Source organism: Bubalus kerabau, chromosome 3, assembly GCF_029407905.1.
Source record: "Bubalus kerabau isolate K-KA32 ecotype Philippines breed swamp buffalo chromosome 3, PCC_UOA_SB_1v2, whole genome shotgun sequence".
Classification (NCBI taxonomy): Eukaryota; Metazoa; Chordata; class Mammalia; order Artiodactyla; family Bovidae; genus Bubalus; species Bubalus kerabau.
Genome location: NC_073626.1, coordinates 3,885,072 through 3,895,121, shown reverse-complemented (window position 1 = coordinate 3,895,121; position 10,050 = coordinate 3,885,072). Strand labels below are relative to the sequence as shown.

The 10,050-nt window shown below is 52.1% G+C and overlaps 1 protein-coding gene across 1 annotated transcript in view; it reads right to left on the bottom strand.

Moving 5' to 3' along the window:
• Window positions 1–6,402: 6,402 nt before the first annotated feature.
• The window catches only part of LY86 (lymphocyte antigen 86), a 41,235-nt gene continuing 37,587 nt past the window's right edge, over window positions 6,403–10,050 (bottom strand). Inside the window, exon 5 of the mRNA XM_055574522.1 lies at window positions 6,403–6,788. Within this exon, the coding sequence (XP_055430497.1) occupies window positions 6,705–6,788 (84 nt within the window). The 3' untranslated portion in view covers window positions 6,403–6,704. The remainder of the gene's footprint in view (window positions 6,789–10,050) is intronic.

Here is a 10,050-nt window from a genome sequence, read left to right as displayed (position 1 = left end):
AGAGGGGCTGGAGGCCCTGAGTGTCTGGTGTGTTAGCTACCGGCCCAGACTCCCGCGGGCGTTCTCTCTCCTCAAGGCTCAGTGCACATCTGCAGGGCCAGGTGGGGGTGTAGGACCCCAGGCCCCTTCCCTTCTGCCTCTGTCCTCGGAAGCTCGCCCACAAGGCAGAGCCCACATCACGACTTCCACCCCAAAATATCCAGAAGAGACGACGCGTGCCCTTTGCTCCAGGGAGGATCAGCTTCCTTCCACAGCTGTGCTGAGTCTCAGGTTCTGATTTTTAGGGCCGTTTCTCCAGCATCTGGGAGCCAGCTCCCTAAGTGGGGCAGGTATGACCCCCTCCCAGGGGTGACCTTAAAGGCTCGTCCCCAAGTCCAGGGTTCTACAGCCTGAGCGTGACTGTGAAATATTGAAGTCAAAACATGTAAAATATTGAACAGTGAGATCCAATTAAAAAATTGAACAAGAAGCAAACAGCTGCAGACAGCCCGCCCTCAGGGCACGTGAAACGGAAGGGGAAATGCAACTCAGACAGACAAATGGTCTGGTACCTTTGGAGGCAACAAAGGGAAAATCCAGCGCGATGATGAAAAACTGTGGACAGGGAACGAGGCAAGAGTCAAGCACCTTTCTCTTCCAAATGACGGCAGACCAGACGTGTGTCACCCAGGATGGTGGAGAGGGTCGTCACCAAGAGTGCAGACATGGACAGGTGACCACGGGTGGTTTACTCCTTCATTTATTTTTTTAAAAATCAAATATATTGACATACAACAATGTGTATGTTTAAGATGTACAAGGTATCTTTCTTTTTGGTGGTTGGGACAATTCATTTTCAATAGGGGAGTTTCATCGTTAAGCTGTCTTTCAGTTTCTTCCATTTCATGACCAAAAAGGAGGTGAGAAAAGGAAAAATAGAAAGCAGGTGTGAGGTCTGAATGTTTGCATCCCTCAAAACCTCAGAGGTTGAAACGGACCCCACCCCTGTGATGGTGTTGCCAGGTGAGGGCTTTGGAGAATGGTTGGGTCAAAAAGCTGGACTCCCCTTGGGTGGGTGTGGAGCACTTACCAAAGAGGCCACAGGGAGCCCCCTCCCCGCTTCCAGCACTCAGGACCCAGGGGGAAGACAGCCATCGGCCTAGAACCAGGAGCCAGGAGGGCTGTCCCCAGACACCCTGGACTTGCAGCTTCCAGAAATGTGAAAAGGGGCGTTTCTGCTGCTCCTAAGCTGCCCACTCCATGGTGTTTTTGTTTCAGCAGCAAAATGAACTAAACACGTGACCCTTTTCTGGGGAAAGGTGTGACTCAGGGTGTTACTGCGTCTGGCTGGAGAAGTAAGCACGGGAAGGAGCTGATGGACACCGAGCACCCCAGGGGCCCCACTGCGCCTGTCAGGGCACCAGGGCCGCTGCAGTCTCACTGATCCCTGAAGATGCAGGGCTCCGCTTCTTCATTTCACTAACCCTGACTTCCTCTTCTATAAAGTGGGCCATTGGATTATCCCCCATGGGCTCAATGAGACTAAGTATTGAGACGGAGGCTGGACTCCCCTGGTGGCACAATGGGAAAGAATCTGCTTCCCAATGCAGAAGACGCAAGAGACTCGTGTTTGATCCTTGGGTGGGGAAGATCCCCTGGAGTAGGAAATGGCAACCCACTCCAGTATTCTTTCCTGGAAAAATCCCTTGGACAGAGGAGCCTGGCGGGCTACAGCCCATGGGGCCTCAAAGAGTCAGACAACGTTGAGTAACTGAACCAAAGTCCCTAGCACAACACCAAAACATAGCAAGTGCTCAGAAAATTGTTGGCTTTTAAACTGGCACTATTACCACTGCAGTTGTTCTGCCTTCTCAAACGTTATTTTTCTATATCACGTATTTTAACCTTTTTAGTCTACCTTTATGTGGAATCCTTGATTTATGATGGGAAGAGCTGACTCATTTGAAAAGACCCTGATGCTGGGAAAGATTGAAGGCAGGAGGAGAAGGGGACGACAGAGGATGAGATGGTTGGATGGCATCACCGACTCAATGGACATGAATTTGACCAAGCTCCGGGAGATGATGACGGACAGGGAGGCCTGGTGTGCTGCAGTCCATGGGGTCACAAAGCGTCAGACACAACTTGAGTGACTGAACTGAACTGATGCGGAATCCTTGCTGTAACTCTTTGATTATTTCAATAATATTCTCTGGCCCCTTCTCCAGTTTTCTCCAACCATTGAGTAGAAGACAAGGAGGGAAAACCACAATAAAATGATATGAGCTTGTGTGGCATGGACTTTTTCCTTCTTTGCATCCTTGGTTGAGTTTCAAGGAATCCACAAAAACATCAGCTGAAGGAAGAAATTATTGTTTTCAGCTGAAATAAGATCGATGCAAATATTCTTTTTTTCAAGAGTGAGGGACCAAGAAACTGAAAGAAAGAATTTGGTGTTGTCCTACTTTTTAAAGGAAATCTGGGTTTGGGGAGGAAAAAAAAATCAGGTTGGTAAATTTGAAGGAAGCTGAGGGCTTCAGTTCCAATGGAACAACTGAAGTTATTTACAAACTAGATGTTAAGTGGCTGATTCCCAATTCCCCTGGAACCCCTGCTTGCCCAGATCAAATGATGGGGAAACTCGACAGAGGAACTTGTCTGAGAAAGCTGGCTGAGAAAACTGTAGATGATTCAAATCTGAAGTTGAGCTGCTGGGATGGTATGTTTTCCCTCCTTAACAAGTCAGGTTAAAATCAGCACGTGGCCTTTTCCATTCTCTCACTAGCTATTTTGGGTGATTTTTTTCTGGAGGCAGACGTAATTGTTACATTTGCAGATGTTACATTTAGTTCTTCACATCCCCAATGTGTATCTTTTCTTTCTTTCTTTTTAAACAGGAAGCAAGTTTAATTAAAAAGTACATGCATTTTCTTTCTTAGGCCTTTTTTTTTTTTGGCCTGGAAAGTTTCTGTTTCAGGGGAAACTTGTCCCTGAATATTTCCCTTAAATTCTTCTCAGGGTTTATGTAGTTCAGCGAACATGACCGTAACCTAGATCGACTTAAACCAGCCACACTTAGAAGAAATCAAGGTGCCAAGGAACCATGTCAGGACATAAAAGGAACACAGGCTCCTGGGTGAGGTCAAGGCTCAGAGACAGTTTGCATCCGATGATGTTGAAGGGAAATTAGGCAACAGGCCTTCAGCTCCAAGGTGAGTACCCATCTGCTTTGGACTGAATGTCTGTGTCTCCCCTAAGTTCATAGGTTAAAATCCTAACCTCCATCATGGTGCTGTTAGCGGGTGGGTCTTTGGGAGGTGATGACATGATTCATGCTTCTATAAAAAGGGATCCCAGAGCACTCCAGCACCCACCTTGTCATGTGAGGGCACAGCAGAAGGACAGCTGTCTGTGGTCCAGGAAGCGGGCTCTCACCAGACATCGAATTTACCAGCAGCTTGGTCTTGGTCTTTCTGAGCTCCAGAAATAAATGAGAAAAATGTGAGAAATAGATGTCTGCTGTCTGTAAGGCACCCGGCTTATGGTATTTTTATTACAGCATTCTGAACTGACTCATGCACCTCCTGAACAGAATAATAACTCACATTCATTGAGCTACATGCCTGGCACTGTTCTTTCATTTACTTCTCAAGGTATTTCTGTAAGTAAGGCAGGTATTATTACTGTTGATGTGTGCAGATGAACAAACAGAGGCTTTGAGAATCTGAGGCCCTCGCCCAGTTAACAGCTGAAAAGATGGCCTAATTCTAGATGCTTCTTCCACAACTCTTTCCTCTCTGTACAGTTTCTAGCCTCCCCAGTGTCCACTTAGGGGATGGTGTGGTTCCAGTGGGACTAATGCCAATCCAGCGCTCGGGGTGGGTCATGTGACACAGGCAAGCCAATCAGCACTGGGGCAAGGTGATTGGCCAGGAATGGTCACGTGATCCAAACCATTGCACTCAGAGGGAATGCCGGGCGTAGGGAGAAAGGCCCCCCTCCTCTGTACTTTGGACAAGTGAGAAACTATTTACTATTATAGGAAGGACTGTCGGAGGGTGAAGCCGATACTCAGGGAGGCCAGAGGTAAAAGAACTGCAGAGAAATAGAGGTGACATGGTGATGACCGTGTGAAGCTTTCTAGCGAACCGTGGCTGAAGCCTGAACCGCATGACCTCAGCAGTGTGCGCTGAGCCATGCGTATAACCAGATGGAGCTGGTCTCCGTTCCTTACAAACATTCCAAGCGGGGCGATCACACTGACCCAGTGGATCTTCAGCTTTCTGCCTGAACCTTGCCTGGGGAAGTTCTCCTTGGGCACCAAAGTTTCCTTAAAAAAAAAAAATACACACACACGTGCACACACACACACCCACACACACACAGAGGTGCTCTTAAAACATTAGGAAGGGCCTACAGACATCAAAATGACTGGAGCTCGCTTATTTCCACTTGAGTCCCTTGGTTTGGAGGCATCATAGCATAATCTTAAATCAGGGAAATTTTTTTTTTTCAGAGAAGTTTATTTAGGAGAAATTTTTAGAGTACTTGATGGTGATTTTGAAACAGTGGCAAATCATTGATAAGAAGTAATTAAGTTAAGTTCTTTGGTAGGGCCCCCTCCCCCTCCCCACACCCCCAGCCCTGCCCCCTGGGCACACATGGGAGACCAGCCTAAGAGCTGGCGGTGGGTTGTCCACCTGCCCCCTAATACCTCCCGCTTCCTGTGTTGGCAACTCCAAGCCTCACCCTGGTTATGATGCTCTGCCTGAGTTATGATAATTATTCTGGCATTTCTCCTACCAGAACAGTTTGTACTTTTTAATTGGAGAGTCATAAACAGGGAAAAACTTTCTCAACTTGCAGGAGTGGAACTCAGTGAAATGTAAGGGCAGACATATCTGGAGGCTGAGAAACACCTTTTTCTTCCTCAAATCACACCCTTAGTGCAACTGCTGTGAGCTCCTGTGTGCTCAGCCAAGGCAGGGTCAGCCCACATGTGTGTGTAAGTCTCTGTTTAACTAAACCTACAGCCTCGAAAACTCTCTTTCTCCCCCTGCCTCTCTGGCTCGCTCTTTCTCCCTCACCCTCTCTCTCTCTTTCACACACACACACAAACACCGTCAATGAATTTTAAGAAGAGAGCAAAGAATAGAAAAAGGAGCAGCTGAATAGAGGCAGATGAGATGTGCTCTGCTTCTTCCCCATCCCCGTCTTTGGAAGGCAGCGACAGCTGTCCTGAGCCGTCTGTGGAACCTGTGAATTCTTGGACTCCACCCAGGGCCCTTACTGGACGTGGGGTTGTTTCTGGAAAGGGAACGGGGAATGTCTGGCTGGGAGGAATGGAGAAGGACCAGCAGTCCAGTCTGCCGTCTGGATCCACAACTGTTCCCCCCACCCCCGGCCACGTGTGTGCCCTGAGCTTTGCCCCCGAGCCTGGCATGGCCACAGCGAGCCTTTGCCCCGGAGCATGTTAGGCGTCAGCGAGAACACTGCTGTAATTTTGTCTTTCCACAACCCAGGAAACCTCAGATGCTGGGTTTAAGGTTTTGATTCACCAGGCATTTATGGCCTGCTATTCTGGGTAGTTCAACTATGGACAGACGGTAATTAATAGCAACGGAGATTTTAAAACTATGCATTTCTTTCTTCTTTTCATCGCTAGCACAGTGGCACCTTTATGGCTGTAAAAGGCCTGCAAACACACAGTCAACCCCAGTCTTCCAACTCCAGCCCCTTTGCAGGAGCAAGAGGGACAGACGTGGGACCGGGGGTTGCTGGAAGCAGAAGCGGGGGAGCAGGAGGGTGTGGCAGGGGGCAGGGCCCCCCGGGGGATTCTGCACATCCAGGGACAGGAGACATTGCGGCGCCCCATGGGCTCTGGCAACAGCAGGCAACCTCGTCGTTTATGGGGGGCATTGAAGGAGGCAGCTCTGCATGTGCACGACTGTGGGGGACGTGCATTTTTAATATTTTGGGGGCCTGAAGGCTCCATGAGGGCAGAGACAAGCTCTCTTTTGCCCCCTGGAGTAGCCTAAGTGCTGAGCAGAGGGCCTGGTATGTGAGTGGCTGGCAGTGACTCGGGGGTGAATTGAGGAGCACACTCGGGAGAGCCGAGGTGCGCTGGGGCCAGGACAGCCGCACTCCGGGATGAATTATCAAGAGGTTAGTTCAGTGGAGACTGTGATGTCTGCGCGTGAGGTTTCACCAGCTTCTGGGCCTCACGTCCCGAGTGTGGGGCTTCCTGGAAGAAGGGACAGCTCATCCCCAGCTCTGCCCTTGCAGGCGTGCCCCCATCTTCCTGCATCTCTCAACACCACTTATGCTGTGGCAGCCCGTGGCTCTGTGTGCAGAGGAGCTCACGCTACAGCTACAGGGCTGTACCAGGATTCTTAAACAAACCACGAGGCACTCCTTGTGGGCCAGTTTCTTTATTTGATCCTGGGCTCCCAGGAGCTGGAAAGAGGTGAGCTTTGTCAGGAGAGCACTTAGGGATGAGGGAGGGTCCCTCAAGACTGCTGGGTTGACCCCCAGGAGCTCCTGGGAGGCGGATACTCCGGGGCCTTCATTGCATCTATGGAGCGCGGGGACCTCTGGTCCTGCGGCTGACATCAGCGCTGGCACCTTCCAGGAGGCTTGCTGTGTGGTCTGCTGGTCCTCCCTCTCAGCAGGGTCTGTGGGAGGAGCCGCTGTTGCCACGGGATACTGACTGTGCTTCAAGAGGCTCAGGAATAGAGGACGGTGGCGTTGGCGCAGGCCACGGTGGCATGGTCTTGGTTGTAGAGCTCCAGCAGGACGTGGTAGTCTCCCTGAGGGGCACAGGGAAGCAGCAGCTGTGAGACTCGCAAAGCCATCGGCTTGCAGCGGGCGCTCAGCGAGCCCATCACATGCGGGCTCCGCTCTCGACCCTGGGGCGTTAGGTCAGCGGGAGGAACCACGCCCGCCCCGCGGGCCCCCAGGCTGGCTGGGAGAGCAGAGGGCGCCCAGGATGGCTGGCTAAGCCTGAGATGCTGGTGCTCCAGATGGCGCTCCCGCGGGGAGCGGACCGATGGGGTGGTGGGGCTGCTGTGTGGTTTTGAGTAAGGTGCTCAAGGCAGGTCCCCTGAGCAGGTGACCTCAGGGCCAAGATCTGAAAGAAGTGCGGGAGCTCGCCATTTCCCTGGAGGCTGGGGGCCCCGCGTTTGAGGAGGCAGACGGGACTCCCGGGAGAGGCCCGCAGGAGGAGAGGGAGGAGGCAGGGGACAGCCCCAAGGGCCTAGGGAGGGCGCCAGCCTCCACTCCGGGGGGTGGCCTGTCCCGACATGGCTGTCGGCAGCAGGCCTGCCGACATTGGAAGGAGATGGGGGGAGATGCGGAGGAAGTGGTGGACCAGGTAGGAGGCGCTGCAAGAGCCAGGTGAGAGGTGGGGACGGTTCGGAGCAGCTGGGGGAGATGGGGGAGAGGTGGGCGTTCTGGCTGGATTGGCAAAGAAGAGCCAAGATGGTTTGCCAAGGAGACCCACGTGGGTGGGGAAGAGAGGGGTGAAGGCTGACCCCAAGGATCCTGGCCTGAGCAACAGGAAAGATGGAGTGCTGTGTGTGGAGACGGAGGAGACAGTTGGGGGGCAAAACTCAACGGCACGGAACCCGAATGCGCCACTAGAGAACGTGTTCCTGCCTTTCGGGGTCCTTTCTGGCCATGGCCAGCCACAGAGGAGCCCCTCTGCCTGCGGTCAGGGAAGGCCGGCCAGGCTGTGTGTGGCGCAGCAGAGAGGCCCCGGGCAGGAGCCACATCTGCAGCGCTCGTGGCCGAAGCCCTGCCCGCCCCACAGCCCGTGGCTGCGGACACTCTGTCCCGAGGAGAAAGGCTCTGCATGGTGGAGGGCGGGGGAAGCTCCTGGAACTCTTGGCCCATCTCTGAGGAGCCAGTCACCAAGGGAAAGTGTGTGTTAGTTGCTCAGTTGTGTCCAACTCTTTGCAATCCCATGGACTAAAGCCCACCAGGCTCCTCTGTCCATGGGGATTCTCCAGGCAAAAATTCTGGAGTGGACTGCCTTTCTCTTCTCCAGGGAATCTTCCCAACCCAGGGATCAAATCCAGGTCTCCTGCACTGCAGGCAGATTCTTTACCGTCTGAGCCACCAGGGAAGCCCCCATCCAAGGAAGGGAGGGTATTTAATCTGTGTCAGCTGGAGGGCAGGGCCAGATCAGACCACCGGATGGATGGTGCATGACTGGTCTCGGGCTAGGAGAGAAGAACTCTCTAGCAATTAGAAGAGTCCCAGGAGCGAGCGGGTCCCCCAGCACTGATGGGGTCTCGGGTGTAAGGGCTGCTGAAGGTGACCTTCGGCAGCCTTCACCTTCAAGACTCGATGACAGTCTAGGCTCCCTAGGTCTGCTCAAATAGCAGCAGCTGTGACTTCAGAAGCAGGGTTAGGGGTGTCAGTCACAGTGTAAAAGTCAGAGAATTAGGTCTGGATAAAGACCAGCTCACACGTGCACCTGAGTGGGCTTCCTCCTCACTATCATCATCGTCATCCCCATCATCTACTTTTCACTGTTCCTGTGCCTTTACGAACACGCCATACGAAATTATTGTAACCCAACTGAGTCTTTCATCCATGCTTTAGAAGCCTAACGAAAGATGCAGTACTTGAAGGAAGGGGTTCGGGATTCTGAATCACAAGATACATTAATACATACTCTGCTCTAAGGGGTGAAAGTGTTCAGGCAGCTGTGCCCATCTGCAGGCAGGAAGAAGGGACAAGGCACAGACCAGGGGCCTTTCCGCGGTTTGGATTTGCCAGGTAGGAGATTGTAGTTGCACCCTTGGCACTTAGATGGTTCAGGCTGTACCTGCAAGTTGGCAGCCAAGCTGGAAGCTCATAGAGTCTCTAAGTCAGAAAGCAGCCACCATAGACAGATGCCCGCTGCAGGCGGGACTTCAGTGGGGCCAAGGACTGGTTGTGATAAAAAGAAAATAATACCAACACACTGAAGACTGGCAGCCGAGTGGGGAGTTTTCAGTCGAGCAGGGGTGGAGTTAGCACAGAGCCCACCTCTTGGGGGTTTGGTGGGAGGTGAGGGGAGCTGGGGAAGATTCTTCTAAAACCAAAAGTCTGCACACCATTTCTGTTCCACGTTAGGAAGTAGCATCTCTGCGGCCTGCAGGCTGGCGGCCAGCCAGGGGCGCCTGGGAGGGCCGGGCTGGTCTTGGGCCAGCAGGGGAGCCCAGGTTGGGATTAAGGCCTCCAGCTGCCTGTGCGGCTCACATGATGGGTCATATGTGGTTCTGGTTCTGTCCCCTGCAGGCCTGGCTCGGGGGTCAGGACTGGCCAGGTTCCTGCTCCACGGGCCCAGAAAGTCTTGAAGAGGTAGGAGGACTGCATGGAGGGCTTCTGTGGATGCTTGAACAGGCAGGCGGGGGCAGGCAACCTGACCACTGTCTTAGCCTCACACTGGGCAACATCTCAAGGAGCATCGTTAGTGGGCCACGGATGCAGGTAATGCAAGTGGGCCACGGATGCAGGTAATGCATTGGGCCACGGATGCAGGTAATGCATTCACCCACGTATCCTACGTGGATGCAATAAACCTTGGTACATCTGGGCTTCATTTCTTTCAAAGTGATCCTATGACTTTTAAGTTCTTTCTCTCTATTTCATTGCAGTTGCTAAGAGTAACTGCTTTTTTTTAAAGTTAATAATGCAAAACAAAAATTAATTGCTTGCAAATTTCAAGTTGATGGATTGGGGGTGCATGGGAAGGATCCACAGAAAAAATGGAGAAAGAGAAAGAATTCAAATAGCAAAGATTTAAAGCAAAAACGTTGTGGGAGAAATTTGGTCTCACATCCTAGAAGGGAAGAGAGTTTGTACAAATTGCGTGTTACCCTGAAAGGCCTGAGGAGAAGACTCTGGAAAGCTGGACCTGCCCCAGCTGCCAAAGCATCGCTGGAGAAAGATCGAGGTGGTCTGGAGACTTGGCGGCTTGAAGCAGAGGAATGCAGAGGCTGGGACAGAAAGGGAACATGCCCTGGGGGATGAAACGAGTTCAAGAGATTCTTTATGGAGCAGGAGGTCCTCTTCTAGAGT